Source organism: Aulonocara sp. 'chitande type north' Nkhata Bay, linkage group LG20 (assembly GCF_057382095.1).
Source record: "Aulonocara sp. 'chitande type north' Nkhata Bay isolate Kocher_YH1m ecotype deep benthic linkage group LG20, A_spYH_male_GT1.1, whole genome shotgun sequence".
Classification (NCBI taxonomy): Eukaryota; Metazoa; Chordata; class Actinopteri; order Cichliformes; family Cichlidae; genus Aulonocara; species Aulonocara sp. 'chitande type north' Nkhata Bay.
The window spans coordinates 37,353,196-37,375,948 of NC_141363.1; the positions used below are offsets into that span (position 1 = coordinate 37,353,196).

At 43.0% G+C, this 22,753-nt stretch overlaps 1 protein-coding gene across 2 annotated transcripts; it reads right to left on the reverse strand.

Annotated features, from left to right (window-relative positions):
* Positions 1-140: 140 nt before the first annotated feature.
* asxl1 (ASXL transcriptional regulator 1) lies at positions 141-17,142 on the reverse strand. Of its 2 annotated transcripts, XM_086276451.1 has the most exons (10): positions 16,808-17,142; positions 16,515-16,632; positions 16,017-16,218; positions 11,604-11,764; positions 6,519-6,603; positions 5,949-6,115; positions 5,481-5,577; positions 4,551-4,656; positions 3,381-4,344; positions 141-3,227 (listed from the first exon to the last, which is right to left on the reverse strand). In XM_086276451.1, the coding sequence occupies exons 2-10, from the start codon at positions 16,599-16,601 to the stop codon at positions 600-602; spliced, it is 4,497 nt and encodes a 1,498-aa protein (XP_086132577.1). In that variant the 5' UTR covers positions 16,602-16,632; positions 16,808-17,142; the 3' UTR covers positions 141-599. The 2 variants fall into 2 exon arrangements, with proteins under 2 accessions (XP_086132577.1, XP_086132576.1); XM_086276450.1 differs by having other exon boundaries at positions 16,515-17,142.
* Positions 17,143-22,753: the final 5,611 nt, after the last annotated feature.

The following is a 22,753-nucleotide window of genomic DNA, read 5'->3' on the forward strand; positions in this document are numbered from 1 at the left end:
GGTAAAAACTCTGAAAGTTATCAAGGATTCAAATTTTAACAGCACATAACGTTCACTTTATTTGTTCTTGGTAATTAACTGTAACTACAAACTAGAACTCAACGGAATCATAAAATGAGTCAAAAAAAACAAACTGGTGATACAATGTCATTTACTCATTTTAATGGTTAAAAAAATACTTCTTTGCGCAGAGACAACAGTAATTCCCCGTTGACTGACAAACGGGACCAAAAAAAAATGATGGCCACCAAATGATAACAGGTGGAGCAAGATAAGATGAGGTAAATGTTTTTGAGGAGAAAAAAAAAGGCACAATTTACAATCAATCATGCCCCAATGCACAATAATAATAATAATGATAATAATAATAATAATTAATAATAATAACAACAACAACAATAACAATCAGTACAGCTCAAACAAAAACAGGAAATCTGCAACAATACAGACCAGTCATATTTTACAAGGCAAATGTTGACCATCTGGCTTCTCCTGTGTTCTCTACCATACTTAGGTTTCTGGCAACACTCTGAAAGCTGCGGCCCTGCTGCTCACACTATACAAACAGCAGTTCTACAGTGCACTGAAACTTCAGCATACTATCTGACCACCAGACATGACACACAGAGTTTGGAGGGCCCGATGCAATCATCATGGCAGAAGGCACCACAGCCTTGGCACATGATCATGGCTTTGAGGCGGCACGAGCACTTGAGTGCCACTTCCTCTGCCGTACTGTCAGTAAAGGCCTGAATGCTGAGGGTAGTCTGGCTGGGACCCAAGCGGGGGTGCAGCTGCAGCACACTGTCTGCCATGCTCCGGGAGAAACTGCTGTTGTCCATCACTGAAACATTGGCTGTGTAGCTTACCCCTCCAACTCCTCCACCCTGCTTGGGGAGCTTCCCATAAAGATGGAAGGGAAGGGAGGGAGCGGAGGGTGAGGGAGAACAGGAAGAAGAGGGAGAGCCAGAGGAGTAGGGAGCTTTGCTGTGATCTTTCTTTGCCATCCTGGCCAAAGTAAACTCCATGTTGATGAGTCCTTCTATTGCCCCGCCGCTTAGATAGCCATCGACAGAGTTCCCAGGTTCCTTTTTGGTAACACTTAAGGGTACACTGAGTGAGGATTTGGCAATAGCTTGACAAGAGGGTCGTGCACCAACTTCGTTCTTTACAGTAGGTGCAGGAGACGGGGGTTGTTGCAGAGAGTGAGGAAGCTGAGATTGTGGGGGACGCCAGTTAATCTTAATACAAGGTATCACCTCTGTTGGGCAGGGGTCTGCGTGAGGAGGAGAGGGTCCATTGCACATGGTCCGATGGGCTGACTGAGGCCTGTCTGGAGTGGCTCCCTGGGAAGGCTGCTGACCATGAGACTCTTTGATAACTGCAGACTCCACAGCAGACCCAGGCATGAGGTCTTGCTTACCTCTGGAGGACAATAAACCGCTGGAGGAAGGTGGCAGAGGGGTGATGACTGGAACAGCTCCAGGGGCCTGGGAGGACTGATACTGCGGTACAGCTGGGGCTTCCATCAGACAGGAAACTGGGCGGGATGTTGGGGACTTATGGATCTGGACTGGAGTAGTCAGCTCTGGGCTTGAAGATTTGGCTGAAACTTCAGGCCTGTTACGAGTCCCTGGGGTTCTTGCTGCTGGTGGCCTGGGCAGGGTTCCTGGTAATCTGCTAATCTCCAGTCTGTTGGCAGAGTGTAAGGGTAGAACTTTTTCCAGAGGCAGGCTGCCCTGAAGTAACTGAGTGACCAAAGGGTTGTTGGCCTCCACACTGGACACAAGTCTGACTGAACTGGCCAGTCTTTTGGAGGCAGATGCAGCATTTGAGTGAGTGGCAGGAGACTTTAAAGCTCCACGACACTCCTCTTCAGAGCTCAGTCTGGAGTCTCTACAGTCATCTCCAGACTCAGTTTTAACAACAGTTGTGTCCCTTAGCCCTTGTGGCAGGGGTGCAGACAGAGCATTAGAGTCTTGTGAATGGATACGGCTGTGTTGTGGCTGAGTCATGCTGCTGGGGAAGCAAGGCTGAATGACGGTCTGGCCGTGGCGGCTAGTCATGTGGGTCTGGATGACCGGTTGTTGTTTCTGAGGAGGGCTACAAATCACCAGCTGGCCATTTCTCTGAGTGTTCAATTGAGGACACCATTCGTGGCCAGGCTGCTGCTCTTCCTCCTGGCTTTCATTCTCACAGTCTGAAGCGGTTTCTGTTGAGTCGCTATATGTGCCAGCCTCATCTTTCTCAGCACTAGAGGAATCCACATGTTGGGGTGAAGATCCATCTGATCGCTGTCTCTCAGTGGCTGTACGGGAGAATGCCTCCTGGGGGTCAACATGGTGAGAACCATGCTGGATAACACTACCCAATCCAGCCTCCTTCCCTTGCTCCTGGTCCTTGGCATGACAAGAACTGGCCAGCGTCTGAATAACATCCACACCCTGAGCCCCAAACCTCGGAAGGGAATCTGGGATAGAGGTTTGTGCTAATGAAGGTTTTTCACAACCAACAGTTGCGCTCTCTGTAGGGGCACTGCCACCAGTTTCAACTACCTGGCTTTCTCTGGCAGACTGCATGGCTGGTGACTCAGACACATCAGGCTCTGAAGAAAGTGAGGCAGCCCCATCTGTGAGTCCGTTGGAGGAGCTCTGGATACTAGCTGTGGTTGCTTCAATTAACTGTCCATCTGCCCCCCCAACTGGTTCCGCTTGCTGAGGACTTGGCGTCTGTGGGGGCTCCAAGGACATGGAGGTTGAGGTAGTGGACAATGAAGGGGAAGGCTCAGATGTAGGCTCTACATTAAGAAGCTGTAGTTGTGTTCCAGACGAATTAGTGCCTGAAGACGATCCCTGCTCTTCCATCCCACTACTTCCCCTTGTTTCATTTCCATTTTCACTTTCTTCTTCTCCACCTCCTCCTCCTCCTCCGGGCTCGATAGGTCCTGGATGCTCTCGCGATCGTCTTCCATTGCTGCTATCCGGTAGCCCAGCACCAGGCCGCAGCCTGACCCTGGCCGGGCTTGTCCCGTCGGCAGAGGCTGCAACAGCAGCAGCGGCCTCGCGCTGGGCACGGGCTTGTTGTGCACGGGCTTTGATGTCCGCCAAGGTGCGCGCACCCCCTGTCCCCGACCGGCGCGAGCCTTCGCCGGGCGGCACGATCCGGGGACAGATCTGGTAGGTGGGGTGCCCTTTGACCCAGGGAGGTTTGATTCTGGACAGTTGAATCTGAGAAACAAACACAGGGACAGCAAGTCAAAATTTATCTGATAACAAGCAGCTATCCATTCATCTATACAGACTACTTGTCTTTGTGCACCAAGAACTGTGTGTGACAGAAAGTAATCCTGGACCTTTCTGGATTATTTCACTAACACTTACCCGGATAGGTGGCACCTTGGGTTCTTCTGTTGTCGGCTGCGGCTTTTCTGAACACACACTGTCAATTGTGGTACGAAAGGACTGACGGTCGTCAAGCCGTGGCCTCTTTTCGGGGAAGCTAGAAAAGGCTTCAGTCTCATCTGGCCTTCTCTTCTGTTCTTTCAGCTGGGTGCTGGGCAGAGGGGTGGCAGCTGGACTAACAGATGGGCTGCTCTCACGGCTGCTGGTGGCAGTTCCTCCTGTGATGGAGGTGATCACAGAAGCGGTATCGTCCAGGGGATCTGCAGCAACTGCAGCACTTGAGGAGGCTGAGGAGGATGAAGAAGAGTCCAGGACTCCAACAAATGTCCCCTGTCTATCAGAAGGTGAAGATGGTGAAGAAACAGGTGAAGAGGCAGATGAAGAGGAGGAGGACGAGGACGAGGATGGAGAAGTGGTGGAAGCCAACACAGGTGCACTCTCTTCGGGGAGCAAGCGAGCAGTGACTTCATGCTCTTCATTAGCGCTGGTTGAAGCTGGGCTGGGGCTGGGAGTTGGAACAGGTGTGGGGGGTGGCAATGTGACTGGCTCTGGAATGGGAGAAGGCTTTGGCTCTGTAAAACCACTCTCATCTGGGAGCTCCACCCCACAGTCGGTCTGCAGCACTACCTCTCCCTGAACCACTGTGTTTTCGGACATGGGAGAGCCAACAGAAACTGCTGAAATATCCACAGCTGCATTGGCCTCAGCTGCTTCTGCAGACTGCAGGGATGGAGTGGTCTTGCAGATGGTTCTGCGAGCCCTCCGGCGCAGGTCAGCTCGCGTACGTCTCCTCATCCTACCATCTCGCCTCCGCCGACCTACGCTGCGTCTTTTGGGGGCACCGGTTGCCACCACAGTCACATCACTGTCTAGCACACTAGCTGCAACTTCGCTGGCTTCACTCATGGTAAGCTTTAGTGACTCTTCTTGTGTTAGGCCAGACCTACAAGTACACAGCAACACAATTTAGCACACAGTGAATACCAGACTGAACATAACATGTAAGCTATTGTAGGCTGATGTCTCAATTACATGTAACAGTATGGGCAGAAATATAAACATTTTCAGTTAAAAGGATACTACATGTCTAGCAATAATACTGAAACGTGAACAATACATTAAATTTAGATGAAATGATTTGGCTCTTACTTTTGCCCATGATACTCTTCAAAAAACTTCTCCTTCCACACCTCTACCTTCTTCTCTTTCTCCATTTCCTGTCGGAAACGCACTTGCATCTCATGGGTGAACTCACCTAAACAGATCAAACACTTGTCAAGGATTTAGCATTTTTAGTCAAAAAGGTGTTAGTAGTCATAGGAATGCTTCAGAAAATCTCAACTTTTTTTTTTTTTTTTTTTAACCATAAACCTCAATAGACCTATTCACTAAAGTCATGCTTGAGGGAATTTTTATGCACATAAAATGGCCTCAATTAGTGAAAAGTGATTTGCAGATTTTCACGGGCATTTAAATACCGTATAAACTGCTAGGTAGTTTAATTTTCTATCTCTAATTTTGTATATTCACACGGTGGGGGAAATAATGATCTGATCCCCCGCTGAATTTGTAAGTTTGCTCATGTCTGTAGAAATGAACAGTCTCTAATTTTTATGGTAGTTTCATTTAAATGGAGAGAGACAGAATATGAACCAAACACCAACTGATTTGCATGCCTTCAGTGAAATAAGAAAGTGTGTGAATGTTAGATCCAAAATGCTCAGGCACAGAAAAAGTATTTTATGAACAGGTGAATGAGGTATGTTGTATACAGCGTATAAATTCATTGAAGATCTTTTATCCTGTTTTCACAGTCACTAAGAAGTCTCTATTTCTTTCATACTAAATTGAAGAAGAAACTACGTGTGAGTGAGGATTCCTTTTAGACAGGAAGTTGTGGAATTGCAATAGGTGGAAACACGGCCACTGGAGCAAACAGCAGATGGCCAACAACTTGCCTAACAATCTTGTTTTACTGGCTCTGGGGCATTGGGCCACTGATTATGTCAAACCCTATTGAAGAACAGTGATGAAGTCAGTAAAGCATGGCAATCTGTCTATGAATGACCAGAAACTTACCATCACCCAGCCTCTCTTTCCAGCTCTGGGAGGCGTGAGTAAAAAATTCATTGTTAAGAGCTGAACTGCTCAGTCTGGCCATGCCATCAGGTCCAATCTACAACCAGAGACAAAATGACGTGAGACAACAAGTCAAGTGATGAGTACACAGTTGAGTGTTTGGTGCCCTAAGTACAACACTAAAAACGTTTAAGTACACATATAAAATAACTGTATAAGGAATTTAAAATTTCATTATTCCAAGAATACAAAAAGTCTGTAGCAGAGCAGGCACACCACTGCGCACTACTGAAATTACTGCTGTACATCAAAAATCGACAAGCTCAAAATTGTCTTTTTTTCTTCCTCCCTGCAGTAAGTGTTAAAAATATCAGTTTAATTCGTTTCTCATTTGCCCTGTGCTAGATATTGGCACATATAATATTACAGTAAACATAAACTGGAATAAAGAATAGAAAGACCGCTTACTTGTCGGTCCACCTCAGGCAGCAGCTGCAGCAGCTGCTGTTGTGAGTGTACCGGGAAAGCTAAGAATGTCCGCGTATTGATGAGAGCTCTGATGTTGGTGTTGACCAGGATGGAGCCTGGCGTTTCAAAGTCTACATCCACCCCTCCCCGACTCCGCTTCATGGGACCTATTCATGACAAACCCCCCAGAAAACTTTTAACTCAAGATGATGTAGACAGATGCTGTAGTTCAGCTGCAAAGCAACAAAGTCATGCACTGCTCATAAACACCTTTCTTAGCACAAGCTTCCAGGTACCAGCCCTGGTGTGTAACAACAAATCAACAAGTTTAAAAATATGACTCTTCATGCATACATTTATGACCGGTACACTGGTACAATCCAGCATATGATGGCTGGTGAATCAAACCTTGAATTTTTTTCAGTATATTTTACATGATTCTGTTGGCAATGAGTATGAATTTCAATAACACTGATATCTCTTGGATCAGGATGGCCAACAGTCTGTATTCCAACTTTTGCAATGGGTGTTTTTCTTGATTCTGTGTGAGAATTCAAGAGAGGCTCTTACCTGAGGGGACATGCTCTCCATTCACCTTAAGAGGGGTGAGGACGACGCGAGGCATCATAACAGCTTTCTTCCTCTGCCTTCCTGACTGTAGAAAACAAACGGCAGACATATGCAGAAGTGCTGTTACTAGTGGAATAATGTAACTGTTCGCTTGTACCTGACTACTTAGTAAGTCACATTTGATTTAGTTTGGCTTATTAAAGCCCACTTTGTGAGCGCACCTTCTCATCTAATGTTTTTTCTTTATGTTCATGACTATTTACTAAGGTTGGGCGATTACACTAATATATCGACCATTGACAATAGGCTGAGCCTTTCACCGATCGTTTTTACAAGAGCGGTTTATTTATTTGCCCATGAGTAAGTTGGCTAATAATGTTGGTGGAAGCCAAGAGAAGCAGTTAACGGAAAAAATAAATAATAATACTCAAACTCATAACAGAAAGAAAGAAAGGCAGTAGCCTATGGTAAGAAAAAAAAATATTTTATTTAAATAAAAAAAAATAAATAAAAAAATAAAACACCCCACACAATGATGGGGAGGGAACCATGTTTACATGCCGTTCCAGTATTTATCTGTCTTACACACTCGACCAAACAACAGATAAAAAATTAATTGCTCTTCCATCAAAAAGTCACCTGCGTGAATATGTTGCCTATCCTCGGTTAATGGACTGACGATTGTCGGTTGGAAAAATTTCACATATCGCACTGCATATTCTCACTGAAGGCATCAAGATTATGAATGAACACATATGGAATTATGTAGTAAACAAAAAAAGACGTTCCAGTCTGCTACTGGAGCTCTGTTTGGCATTTATCTGGGCTCTAATCTGAGCTGTTGTTAACTTGTGATTTCTGAGGCTGGTGACTCTGATGAATTTTAATCCTCAGCAGCAGAGGTGACTCTGGGTCTTTCTTTCATGGGACAGTCCTCATGTGAGCCAGTTTCATCATAACGCTTGATGGTTTTTTCAACTGCGGATTCAAGGTCTTAGAAATTCAACAAACAATGAACCCTGACAAGGCACACCTGTGAAGTGAAACCATTTCAGGTGACGACATCATGAAGCTCACTGAGAGAAGGCCGAGGGTTTGCAGCACTGTCAACAAAGCAAAGGGCAGCTACTTTGAGGAACCTTTGCTACATAACTCCATATATCTTGCTTCATGTATTTGATGTCTCCAGTATGTGTTTTCAATGTAGCAAGGAGAAGTAAAGTAAAAATAAAGAAAAACCATTAAATGAGAATGTGTGTCCAAACTTTTGACTGGTATGTTTCCTTGTCTAAATGGAGAATTCTTGAAATGTTTCATTTTATAGTTGAACGTTGATGTAGGACTGTTCTAAAAGCTGAGTGAAAAGCCTTCAAGAGATTCAGTCGCAACAGTGAGGCGGACTATAGCTCTGGCACATTACATCAGTTCTATCGGCTCCCTGCTAAACGCAGAATTAAATAAACTCTGATGATATAAATATAATCTGTCATCTCAAAAAACTAAATGGTCAAGTTTGATCATAGCCCTCATAGTACCGCATCACCCCAAAAGAGCATTTCGTTCTCAGACTGCTGAGAAAACTGGTGTTGTGAACTATAGAAATAAAACTAAAATTAAAATAAAACTAACCTCAATTACGTAACACAGTAAGAAGTATGCTCAACAGCAGGGCTGCCACAATTAGTCGACTAGTCGCGATTACGTCGAGTATTAAAATCGTTAACGACTACCGTAATTGTCGGGCTATAAGCCGCTACTTTTTGCACAAGCTTTGAACCCTGCGGCTTTTAGTCAGGTGCGGCTTTTCTATGGATTGTCCATGATTTTTGTCATATCGTAAGACGATTTGTTTTGTGTGTTCCGCTGTTGTACGGCACTACGTTGCCTGGCGGAAGGATCGGGGTTCAAGAGTGGTATGTTAGTCACATGTGCCTACGTGAAGGAGATTAGGAATCTGGAGAACTGGTGCCAGAGGAACAACCTCCTTCTAAACGTCAGTAAGACAAAGGAGCTGATAGTGGACTTCAGCACTAAGCAGGAGAGGAACTACCAGACCCCCGTCATCAACGAGTGCCCAGTGGAGAGAGTGGACAGCTTCAAATACCTCGGAGTTCACATCACGCAGGACCTGTCATGGTCCTGTCACATCAACACCGTGGTGAAAAAGGCCCGACAGCGTCTCTACCACCTCAGACGCTTGAGAGACTTCCAACTGCCCTCCAAGGTGCTCAGGAACTTTTACTCGTGCACCATAGAGAGCATCCTGGCGGGAAACATCTTAACCTGGTTCGGGAACAGCACCATGCAGGACAGACGAGCTCTACAGAGGGTTGTGCGGTCAGCTGAGCGCACCATCCGCTCCGAGCTCCCTGACCTGCACTCAATCTACAGCAGGCGGTGCTGGACCAAGGCCAGGAAGATCGTGAAGGACCTCAGCCATCCCAACAACAGACTGTTCTCTCTGTTGAGGTCAGGAAAGCGATTCCGCTCCCTGAAGACCAACACAGAGAGACTGAGGAGGAGCTTCTTCCCGCAGGCGATACGGTCTCTCAATCACACCACCACACAGTACTGACCCACACATATGGTTCTTACACACACACACACACTGGACTTTCTGGACTTTGGTTTTGCACAACACTGGTCACTATATTCTACATTTCCAGTTAATACTTGTACAGCTGCTGTTATTGTGTATATATTTATTTATATTTAGATTTCTTCATACATTCTTATATAGTTCTATATTGTGTATTGTGTATTTTGTTGTACAGTTATTTTATTTTCAACTTTAATTTATATATTTTATCTTATTCTTCCCAGTTAAATTTACCCTTCATTCTAATTTGTGTTGTACAGTTATTTCATTTTTAACCTTAATTTATATTTTATTCCTTCCTAGTTAAATTTACCCTTTTTAATTTTTCATATTTATTTCCTATCTTATTCATAGCCTTTCCTTTTTTGTTTTCTTTAGGTCACGAGCAGTTGTCCAAGCATTTCACTACATATCGTACTGTGTATGACTGTGTACGTGACAAATAAAATTTGAATTTGAATTTGATGTCCGTCCGCCAGGCAACGTAGTGCTGTACGAAGTAGCGCGAAAAACAAACTTCAAAGTAGCGGTACGCGTTCAGCGGGAGGCGTGGATGATGAGCGGCGATAAACTTGCGAAAAGCAAGTTATGCCCAACTCCACCGGTGGATTCTGACAGCGTGGAAAAGTGTGAAAACATCCACGATCACCAACGGATTTTGAAGGGCTGGACTGCTGCATGATGGTGAGGAGGACACCGCCACGGCCCTTCTGAGGGTGTTCGACTCTGACACTGACAATGAGGATTTCTTTGGTTTTGAAAGTGACAACGAGGGAGAGAAGCGGAGAGTGGATGACGAAGCCATCCTGAGCCTGTTTGTATCCGACACTGGAGAAGAGGACTTTGGTGGTTTTAGTGCGCAGGAAGAAGAGAAAGATGGTGGTGAATGACTGACTTTTCTTCTTGTTAAAGCTGTGTCACTGCACCTGAGCCTAAAAGGTAGTCCGAATCTATTTTTCTGGTGTGCTGTAGGCTACTGTTATGTACTACATGTGCAAATATGTACCCATAACTTGTTTTTCAAAATATTACTAAAAGTGATGTCTCCAAACAGCCATCTCTTTCCTGACAATTCCCTTTGTGCATATTCTCTTACATATGATAAGTCAACATTGAAACACCTGCGGCTTTTAGTCAGGTGCGGCTAATGTATGTACACATCAGGATTTTCCCCTGATTTTAGCTTGTGCGGCTAATATTTAGGTGCGCTTTGTAGTCCGGGAAATACGGTAATTTCATAATCGACGCGTCGTTTGAAGCTTTGTAAGATCCCGAAAGACGCATGAATAAGTAGTAGGATTTAAGAGTGTAATAACGGACTGAAACAGAAGATGGCAGCACTGCATGTCCAGGGATACCAGCTGCCGTTAAACCCCGAATAAGAAGAAAATTCAGCGGCAGCATCCTTCAGAGGCCGCATTTGTAGGCCAATTACATTACAGGGATGCAGCGAAGCATGTCAAAATTCGAAGACAGAAATATCTGCCCGGTTTATCAAGACATCACATATTTGTAAAAGTGCTCCGATGTTTTCAGAGACGTCTGTTATCCACCAGCTCGATAGCTAGAGGGTTCAAGGCTCACTAGAGCTGGCGAGAACAGCGAACTCCTGGCACATCATTTTCAAACCCCCCGCAGTCTTTCGCTACTCAGGTTAAACATGATATATAAGAACTGATTAAACAGAAGTGTGAGATGGTCGAGAGTTTACTCCAGTGTCCTGTTATATTTTACATAGAAAGAACAGACGGCCGAGTTTATTAAACTCCACCGAGACCATCTGCAAATTTCATTAAAACTTTAATAAACTATCATCTTGTCTTTATTTTTAGTTAGCACATAGCTTACAGCTTGAAGTGTTTAATGTAATGATAGTCATATAAGAGCAGACGCATGCTGGTGCAATAAGCTGTGTGTTTAACGTCCAATGGATGCATGATCTGATTAGTTGACTAATCACAAAAATAATCGGTGACTAGTCTACTATCAAAATAATCGTTTGTGGCAGCCCTACTCAACAGTTTTAAATGTTTTTAATTTTTTGCAAAATAAGCCAAACGGTAAAAGGAGCATTTCCTATATAGTGCTTTTCTATTCTAGCTGAGCACTCTTCACACAACATGCTTCACACCAACTTTTTCTAGCCAACATTTACACTCTTGATAGTACCTTGGGGTTAGTACCTTGCTCAAGGCTTTGGATTTGGTATGCAGACTGGAATCACACCACCAGGCTTTTGTTTAGTAGATAAACTGGTCTACCTTCTTAGCTAAATTATATACATTACTTTTAATTCTGCTATATAAAAAATGATTCTGAAATGACTGAATGAAGTGTTGTATATCTATGTTACACACAATTAGGCAGCAGCACAGTATAAGTACCGTACAGCATGACATTGCAGACTGCTTAAAAAGTGTGACTAGTAAACACATCACATTTCTTTTTAGACATGGAGCCACAAATAGTGTCATGCAGGGCCCTACCTGTCTTGAGCGGCTCAGTCTGGTCTGCGCGTGCTGGGTCTGCTGTGTGTCAGTGCGACCCTGCTGTCCTGCTGACCTGCTGAGGCGAGTCTGAGGCTGGCTGCTGGGAGCCTGTAGCTCCACGGAGCAGGAGGCGCTGGATGAACTCTCATCAACCGAAGCTTCAAGCCAAAGAAAAATAATCACTATTCCACATGTTTGCAAACAGCAGATACACTTAACATTTACAAGGTGGGAGTGCAGCCGCAAGTAGCAAAGAACTTACATTTTTTACGTCTTAACTAAGACGATGAAATGGCTTCTACCCAAACTCAAGCTTATTTGTGGCTTCTACCCAATATTGACAAATTTGACCTTAATCTCTATTAATGACACCATTATTGTTTTCAGTCTAGTAAAATGGTTACTTTAAAATAAATAAAGTACATAAAAGCGTCTTTGTACAGTTCTGTCAACAGATCTTGTGGTTTTGACTCTTATGCACATTTATAAATGAATCAAGTCAACCCACATGCAGTTCTCTGGGAAGTGTTATTGCACTGAGCCTCAAAGGGGATTCTCATTTCATTTACATTTCTCAGCTTTGATTACAAAATATCAGAAACAATGAGACTGAGTAACAGAAATGTCTGTTTCAAATAGTTTGAATGCCCCAGGAAAACAAACAGAGGACAGGCACTGCATCACAGAGTAATACTGACCAGGAGATAAGACAGAAAAAAGAAAAAAAAGAAAAGAACTGTAACTACACATTTAATCCCTGACAGATCTTAATATAACTTAATATAACAGTGCATGTCAGTGTTTTTACATGATAAATGTGCAAAATTATTTAAGTTCTGGTAGCCCACTGCCCAGACTCCCCCATATTTATAAAACAAAGTTTTTATTGATTGATGGAAAACATTGGGCTTGTGTTTACTGCTGGCTGCTGCATAACAGGGGCCAAGGAATCAAGTCATCTTCATGATTTACATGGTCTGGTCTGGAGTGACAGACACTTTTTATCTGTAAGGCCACATCAGACTCGGACATCCTAATTAATTCAATGTAACGAACACATCTGAGAATATAAATGTGCTAAATTGGTACGTCTTACTGATATGCAGTTCAGTATACAGGACACTATCCTGCCATCATTTACTGTTTACCTTTTGTTTTAGCTCTCTGACTAGCAAAGCACCACTGCTGAGGTGGAGCTGCAAACAACTAGACTAACAGAATGACTGCATAGCATCATTAAGGAAAAGACAAAGGGATGTCAGGGCTCTAGAGTGCGACCAATTTGGTCGCAAATGCGACCAAATTTTTCAGTGGTGTGACTGCAAAAAAAAAAAAAAAAAAAAAAAAAAAAAAAAAAAAATTGGTTGCACCTGTGCGACCAACTTTTTTTTTTTTTTTTTTTTTGGCTACCTGAACAGGTAGCCAAAAATAAATAAATAAATAAATAAATAAATCTGCAACCTTCCCTGTGGTCAACAACAGACACACATTATGCCCCTATCGTGGACTAAACCAATCAGAGATGGTCAGGGCGGGACCTCTCTGATTGGCCGTGGTCCAGTTGAAAGTGCAGGTGGAAGTGGGAGGTGAGTAGCTTGAATAAAGCCATATCAATTCATTAAATCCTGAATCGACTTTTAAATATAACTGTGTTTTGCCAGAAACGCCAGATTCTCAGATTAAAGCTCACAAAACCATTTCAACAACAACCAAACAGCAAATGAGAGCAGGGCCCTGTGCTTCGTACGTCGCTTACTACATCCAAGATCAAATGAAACATCCAAGACCAAACCATCGCGCTAACCGTGAGCTCGCTAATCCGGTTCCCCGAACACACCTGCTGTTGACGATTAGTACAGCTGGATGCAGTAATGTGACATCACTGGGTGTCGTAAAAGGGGCTACGCATCGATAGTAGAAACATTGATCGGCAACCCTCTGATTGGTCGGCGAAAATGTCGACGGAGCGCGCTCGGCTCGGTATTTTTGGGCAGCAGAGCAAGAACTCTTGAGTGAGGGATTTCAGGAGTTTCAGAGTTTAATCAGAACGCAAGGGAACACTGCAAAGGCTGCACAAGCAAGGAGAGAGGGCTGGCAGGAAGTTGCTGACAAATTAAACTCGTAAGTAATTTAATAATAACAATAATAATGGAGTGGATTTATATAGCGCTTTTCAAGGCACCCAAAGCGCTTTACAATGCCACTATTCAGTCACTCTCACATTCACACACTGGTGGAAGCAGCTACAGTTGTAGCCACAGCTGCCCTGGGGCAGACTGACAGAAGCCAGGCTGCCATATCGCGCCATCGGCCCCTCTGGCCAACACCAGTAGGCGGTAGGGTAGATTTATTATATCACACTATATTATCCAATATTATATTACATTACATTATATTATAATATGTTATATTTTATCCTCTTTCACATTAGAGCCACGACAGGACCCACTAGAACATGGGAACAGGTAAAAGTGAAATATAAGAATATTCTACAGAATGGTAATATTTATCACTTATATTGCTTTTAGTCTCTTGGAAAGAGACCCTGGAATAATCTGTTTGTTTATAACAGCAACCAAGAAAAGGGCAGAGCAAAAAAAAAGACAGGTGGTGGTCCTGCACCCCCTCGTCAACAAGTTGGTTAAGTAAATAATACCCTCACGGGAAAATCGATATCTCTCTATGAGCACACTGTCGCGCTGAGCTAAAGGATCCTGTCTGTCCCGCAATATACGCTGAATTCTGAGGACTCTCCTTATCAATCTTGCACCTTCCGCAATGGGTTGCTCGCGTAAACGGACAGGACATGGCTGTGACAGACTTCCCAAATCCACCTTCGCTTTTATAGCCGTGGTCTCTCATCTTGATTACACAAAGTAATTTACAATTACTACTCTGAAATATGAATTACATCTGTAATAATCACATACATGTAATAGAATGTTAATAGTACATTTCCCTTTTTTAGGGAATGACCTGTATGTATCTGTGTGACATCAATAAAAGGATCAGGTGCTGCATTGTCTTTAGTTACATTGATGTTATTTATTTATGGTGAAACAGTGGTGGAATATCGCTGTTGCTTTCGTATGAATGACGCGGGCATACCTGCGTGGCCGCGATCTAATCCTGTTTACATAAAGTAAACCTGCTCCCCAGCGGGTTTACGCTTACGGCTCTGTTGCTATGACAGCAAGTCCCGGATGGGCTTCGGGGAACCGAACGATCCAGGATCACGCGAAATCGTCAACAATCTCATCCAGCTAACTCACTTAGCGCGGTACGAAGAACAGGCCCCAGGTACACGGATTCCACACAAAGACGTAAACACAGAGCGGACCCGACGCATCAGAATCAGCTTTGTCTTTCTCGGCTTTCTCACCCGACGGCCCGTAGACGGACACGCTGTCGGAGCTTAGCGATGCTGATGCGTCCGGTCCGCGCTGTGTTTACGTCTTTTTGCGCTGATTCTGAGCTGCAGGTTTTGTCTCTCCAACCAAAATTCACCGAGCCAGCAGCAAAAGAAGCAGCAAACTGCGCTTCACATTTGATCAATGTCGTCATGAATTTTGCTGTTTTGCTTCCACGACTATTAAAATGCACTATTAAAATGCTTCATGCACAGCTAGCTCTCTCTCTATCTCTCTCTGTACTTCAAGAACAGTTTCCTGTCTCCAATCTCTGTTTTCTGTATTATTCATTTATTACCCACCAGTCTACCGTTGTTTACAGCGCTGTGGCTGCTGTCTTTTTCTTTTCTTCACTTAAATGACCTCGGACAAGAAAGTCCATTTTTTCTGTTATTCAATACTGAAGAAATTTAAACTTTATATGCAGAACATTGTAGAATATTTTTAAGGTTATCTGCTATAAAAAGCCAGACCAGGAAAATCTCCTTCATGTTTTTCTGTTTTATTCTCAGTTACTTTCACACAAAGGCATCTGCTGTGATGTTCACAATTCTGATGAAGTCAGTACTGATAAATGATCAGAATTATAATATTTCTGACTGTCTGAGGCTAAGTTGAATCGAATCGAATGGATTATAGAAATCAGTGATGATACCCAGCCCTAGTGAGCAGCCTAGGCACGACAGAAGTGGATGTAGCTGTAATAGGAAAAGAACTATTGCTAACTTTTCTGTTAAGTTAAGGCCTGATCCTTCTGAAATTCATAGCCAGTGCTCTGACACGGTGTCATCAATCTTTGAAAGCTGAAAAAGCACAGTGTATCCAGAAAAACACATTCTATTGTATAAATTATAAAATTTGTGTGCGCCTAACTTTTGTGCCGAACGCCTAACTTTTTAAAGTTAGGCGTACCGGTACGCCCATGGCAAAAAGTTAGTCTAGAGCCCTGGATGTGGTATGCACACTAAGAGGTGACCAGCACATGGCTTAATGATGTTACCATCATTGTCCACACTGGCAGCAGCAGTAGTCTCAGTGGAGTCGCAGCTCTCCTGTTCAGTGGCCTCAGTGGGACCAACTGGGGCCACGGCTGAGCCTGCTGCCGGGGTGCTGCTGCTGGAAGCTGGGGGTGTCGTACCCCCAGCCAGCTCTGATGGTGTCTCTGACTCCGAGGTTGCCTTTGTCCACTGGGGAGCGTTTTTCTACAGAGCAAAAGAGTGCAGAGTAGGCGATGCCCTTCTTAATAACAGTATTCTCCGCAGGCATAATGTACGCTGTCAAATCCAACAGTGCAAAGAAGAATTTTAAACAATCAAAACATCAGGTGTTTAGGAAAAAAGTGGAGCACTTCAGGAGCTACTAGTACAAATATTTAGTAATAAGTCAGTGAGCAAGTACTTTTGTAGCAAAGATTCACCACTGTGAATATAACGAACACAAGCTGAGAGTTGCATCGGAATTTGGGAGAATATTATTTTGGGAATTGTTGATTCAGTACCTTGAGAGTAAAAAGACTCATTCGTCCAGGTAGCTTGAAGAAGATGCTGTTCTTGACTCGATCCCCTCTCACTTGGGAATGCAGCATGGTGACCAGGCAGGCCAAAGGAGCTGTACCACTGTACACATGTACACACACACACACACACACACACTTCCAGTTACAGCAGCTTCGTACTTCATGGCAAACAATCGAAAACTTGGTGTGCCACCATGACGTTTCACGAACACCCAATTGTAAAAAAATGCATATCAATGTGTAACATATACAATAATATGTATTGACCAACATACCTTCTGTTTAGATCAGCAGCAGGCCAAACCGTCCATGTAAAGAGGGGGAAAAAAACTTAATTTATAAACACAGTGACATTTCAGCTAATACGTGATCAGTTCATTTCCTGCTAAAAACAGAATAAGAGCATTAAAAATATATAAGGTTAAAATTCTGTGAATTTGTAAACCACAATGTTTTAGAAAAAACTACTACTACAACTTCAGCACCACATATAGTTTGTCATCTATCAATCAGTACTTCATCTAAGATTACACTACTACTTATAAATATGGCTTTTTCAATCAGGATAAATAATGGACAAATAGTTGTCACTGTCACTGCACTTTATCATAGATCCTCATCTGTTATTCTCAGGTGAGTGTGTGCATACATTTGCAGCCTGCTATTATTATTATCAGCTTGCAAATTTTTGTGTGTGTGCATGAGTGTGCGTGTTTCTGACCTCATCTCCTTCAGCCCCTTGGTCTGGATGACATGCAGAATTTGTTTAGGAGTCATGGGTGCATCTGAAAAGTTTTCTAAAACCTGTAAAAGATTTTAAGAAAACAAACTGTCAAACACTCCACTAAGAAAATACCTAAATGCTAGGGGTGCAACGATATTCGTGTCGATATTGAACCGTTCGATACAGTGCTTTCGGTTCGGTACACATATGTATTGAACAATACAAAATTTGTAATTTATTTTATCAACTTTCCTTCTGACGATGCAGTCTGTGTTGAGCGCTCAGTGAAGCTGCGTTCGACTACTCCGCCTAGGCTGCACTGTCAAGCGCAGATCCACTGAGCGCTCAACACAGACCGCATCGTCAGAAGGAAGAGCGCAGGGCAAGTTAAGCTCTCATTGCAACATGGCAAATTGAACCTCCCCCACCCTCATTCAGATCTGGCGTTTGGAATTATTTTGGTTTTCATGTGACGTATGACCCTGAAGGTAAGCGAGTCATGGACTAAAGTAAAACGGTATGTTGGATGTGCCACGCAATGCTTAATTACATGGGTGGGAACTAGTGTGTTAGCGCAGTTAGCTCGTTAACGTGTTGGCTGTCTAGCCCCACGCACGGGGCGATCGGCGGTAGCTCGTTAACGGAGATTTGCCGTGTTGTGGCGTTATGGTCATTTCAACGAGATTAACGCTGAAAGCACTAGTGGGAACACAACTAATATGACTGCACATTTACGCCGACATCATCCTAGTGCAAAGACAAGTGGAAGCAGACAAAAACAACAAGCACGCATGCTACAAACTTTACCCGAGTCATTTAGACAGCCGTTAGCACATGATTCTCCTTATGGGGACCTGATATGTTTAATATGCTGCTGAGAATATAGCCCAGAAGAAGCGTATAGTATAGCTTTTATTTTGGAAAGAGACATTTCTCTGTAATAAACTCTCTTTTCCAAAGATGAGTGATTCCTCAATCAGATACAGGGCTCGCAATATCGCTAGCCCGACGTCTTGGGGCTAGCAATTTTTCCAGTCGGGCTACCAAAATCTATCTCTGCCCTGCCCGTCGGGCTATTGTAGGAAGGAAAAATATATGTCAATGCTTTTGCATTCTTTCGGAAATGTAGCTGGGTAATTATGTCATTGGCATCGGTGAGCCACTGTCAATAAGTGACATATTGAAGTCGCGTTTGAATTTGCGCTTGTTTTTTTGCTTTCACTTTGCAATCGCGCGAACTGTGTATAGAGAGCGACAGCACTGATTGGTGAGTGATGATAATTTGCGCACCAATTCCTCTGACATCGTCTTATCAATCGTTAGCTTACTACGCAAACATGACAAGTGAAATCTCCCGCAGCAAGCTTAAACATGTGAGAGGTTGATCGCACAGAGAATCGCTGAGCTTACAGTGGGGCAAAAAAGTATTTAGTCAGCCACCGATTGTGCAAGTTCCCCCACCTAAAATGATGACAGAGGTCAGTAATTTGCACCAGAGGTACACTTCAACTGTGAGAGACAGAATGTGAAAAAAAAAATCCATGAATCCACATGGTAGGATTTGTAAAGAATTTATTCGTAAATCAGGGTGGAAAATAAGTATTTGGTCAATAACAAAAATACAACTCAATACTTTGTAACATAACCTTTGTTGGCAATAACAGAGGTCAAATGTTTACTATAGGTCTTTACCAGGTTTGCACACACAGTAGCTGGTATTTTGGCCCATTCCTCCATGCAGATCTTCTCGAGAGCAGTGATGTTTTGGGGTTGTCGCCAAGCAACACGGACTTTCAACTCCCGCCACAGATTTTCTATGGGGTTGAGGTCTGGAGACTGGCTAGGCCACTCCAGGACTTTCAAATGCTTCTTACGGAGCCACTCCTTTGTTGCCCGGGCGGTGTGTTTTGGATCATTGTCATGTTGGAAGACCCAGCCTCATTTCATCTTCAAAGTTCTCACTGATGGAAGGAGGTTTTGGCTCAAAATCTCACGATACATGGCCCCATTCATTCTGTCCTTAACACGGATCAGTCGTCCTGTCCCCTTGGCAGAAAAACAGCCCCATAGCATGATGTTTCCACCCCCATGCTTCACAGTAGGTATGGTGTTCTTGGGATGCAACTCAGTATTCTTCTTCCTCCAAACACGACGAGTTGAGTTTATACCAAAAAGTTCTACTTTGGTTTCATCTGACCACATGACATTCTCCCAATCCTCTGCTGTATCATCCATGTGCTCTCTGGCAAACTTCAGACGGGCCTGGACATGCACTGGCTTCAGCAGCGGAACACGTCTGGCACTGCGGGATTTGATTCCCTGCCGTTGTAGTGTGTTACTGATGGTGACCTTTGTTACTTTGGTCCCAGCTCTCTGCAGGTCATTCACCAGGTCCCCCCGTGTGGTTCTGGGATCTTTGCTCACCGTTCTCATGATCATTTTGACCCCACGGGATGAGATCTTGCGTGGAGCCCCAGATCGAGGGAGATTATCAGTGGTTTTGTATGTCTTCCATTTTCTGATGATTGCTCCCACAGTTGATTTTTTCACACCAAGCTGCTTGCCTATTGTAGATTCACTCTTCCCAGTCTGGTGCAGGTCTACAATACTTTTCCTGGTGTCCTTCGAAAGCTCTTTGGTCTTGGCGGCGTTTGGAGTCTGACTGTTTGAGGCTGTGGACAGGTGTCTTTTATACAGATGATGAGTTCAAACAGGTGCCATTCATACAGGTAACGATTGGGGGACAGAAAAGCTTCTTACAGAAGACGTTACAGGTCTGTGAGAGCCAGAGATTTTCCTTGTTTGAGGTGACCAAATACTTATTTTCCACCCTAATTTACGAATAAATTCTTTACAAATCCTACCATGTGAATTCATGGATTTTTTTTTCACATTCTGTCTCTCACAGTTGAAGTGTACCTCTGGTGCAAATTACTGACCTCTGTCATCATTTTAAGTGGGGGAACTTGCACAATCGGTGGCTGACTAAATACTTTTTTGCCCCACTGTATGTGAGTGCGTGTGTAAAAGCAGCAGGATATATATTTTAGTTCTGCTGAGCCAAATAAGACAGGTCAGGGTGAAGAAGTGACAGCCAAAGAAAAGCTTACCACAAAACAGAAAAGTTATGACAAATCAGACTATAAGGCAAAAAGAAAGTGCAGCTTTATGGTTTCATGGACAAAATAATTTCTGTGGCTGTGATATGATGAGCTAAATAACCAGGGCTGCACATAAGTGGTCCGCAGGTGCGCATTCGCTGTCAAAATAAAAAACACGCACAAGGGTTAGGGTTAAATTTAAAAACTGTACTTTTGAGTTAAAATATATATTTATAATTTTAATAAATGACAAATTAAAAAGGCATGAACATTTTTTTGTATCGAAAAAATATCGAACCGTGACAAAAAGTATCGAACCAAACCGTGAATTTTGTGTATCGTTGCACCTAGGGCTGAACGATATATCGCATTTGCGATAATATCGCGACATGATCAAGTGCAATTTTCTAACCGCAAAGGCTGCGATTATACTGCGATTATATTATACAATTCATGGGCTGCATCCTCCTGAGGCCGCATTTGTAGACCGATTACGTCACAGCGACGCGCCGAAGGCTGTCCAAATTACTACCATATCCCAGAATTCATAGCGCGGCCCAGCCAAACTCCAGTTTCCAGCAATGGCGGCCGCTACTAAGTTTTAAAATTACTCATACTAATCTTTCTGGGTCACAAAATAAACTTTTAACATATTTTCAGGCGAGAAAGTAGTTGTGTAAACATCAAATATCTGCTCGGTTTATCAAGATATCCCATATTTGCAAAAGTGCTTCGACGTTTTCAGAGGCGTCTGCTACCCACCAGCTCGACAGCTAGCCGGGAGCTCGAGGGTTACTGATGCGGCCGAGAACGGCACAACTCCCGGCACATCATTTTCAGATCACCGCGGAGTTTCGCTGCTCGGGTTAAACGTAATATATAAGTCACTTAGACAACCTAAAAATGTTATTGTTGGGCTTTTTTCAGTGTTTTGTTTGTTCGTGAGTAAATCGGTTTGGCTGAGATTAAAGTTATTAGATTAGATAAAATAAAACTTTATTAATCCCCCGGGTGGGTTCCTCCTTGGTTTTCACACAGCTGACTAAACGTCAAACAGAAAACTTATTAAACAGAAGTATGAGACAGTCGAGAATTTACACCAGTGTCTGGTTATATTTTAGATAGCAAGAAGCAGACGGCCGAGTTTATTAAACTCCACCGAGACAGCGGTGACGCTAATCAGAAGGCTAGACCGTCCAATTTCACGCCTTTAAATTTTAAAGGCGTGTTTGTGTGTGTGTTTATACAATTGCTATTATGTTTGCACTTTATGTGTAATGTTACTGACTGCAGAGATCAGTAAGATGTGTGTATTTTTTATTTATTAGTTTTATTTATTTAATATTATTTTTTTAATTGAATGACTGTCTAGTAGTTCACAGATGTCGAAAAACTGAGTGTGGTAAAGCCACTGATTTTTTTTATGTATATTTCTGCAATCTGCACATTGTACTGACTTTCATTTTAATGTTTACACCAGGGTTCCTTGCCAGCACTTTATGCTCAGATGTTTGTAAGCTAAAAATAAACTATTGTGTATGTTCAAATATACTGTTGTGATTGAAGAAGTTAAATAAAAATGTCAGTCATCAATTCATGCATCACCTCATGTCATCATAACAGAGGTCTGTCTTCCAGGAAAGAACAGTTTAAAATTAATGTAATATAGTATTGGCCATACTATATGATGTATTGCTTGTCTTTGTTTAATAATACAGAAGACAAAGACCTTAAAAAATAATCGCATATCGCATCGCAATCGCAATATTGAGGCAAAAAAATCGCAATTAGATTATTTTCCATAATTGTTCAGCCCTAGTTGCACCCCTACTAAATACAAGGTTAGCATTATTATATGGTCTTCGCCTTACAATATAAAAGGTCTTGAGGTGACTGTTGCTGTGATTTGGCATTATATAAATAAAATTATAGATTCATTTTATGTTGTATAACAGCACAAAATTAAATTCAGATTTAGTCCGTCATGCTGCAAAACAAAACAGGTAAACTAACACAAAAAGACATTTTGGGTGCAATTTACATTAGATATAAATATCTTTATCACACAGACACACACACGTATGTAAGGATAAGAACAGCATCCTAAAGTTTTATAGCAAGTACGCTCATTTCTGAGCTTTTCAATGATCAGGGTGCAAATGTACAAAGACTACCGAGGAATCTAAAGCTGTTTACTCAAATTAAACTTGTGTAAAGTCAAGAGCAACTGCCTAAGAAGTAAGGTAATTAGCTTTGACGTAATGGGTTAAACGTAGCTGAACTGAGAAATAGTCCAGGGTGTGTAGAACTAATCCAAGCAAATAAAGAAGGAAACCCAGAGTCAAATAGTTTTAGGTCTGAGCAGCAAAGCTGTGGAGCTGAAGCTGCAGACTTAG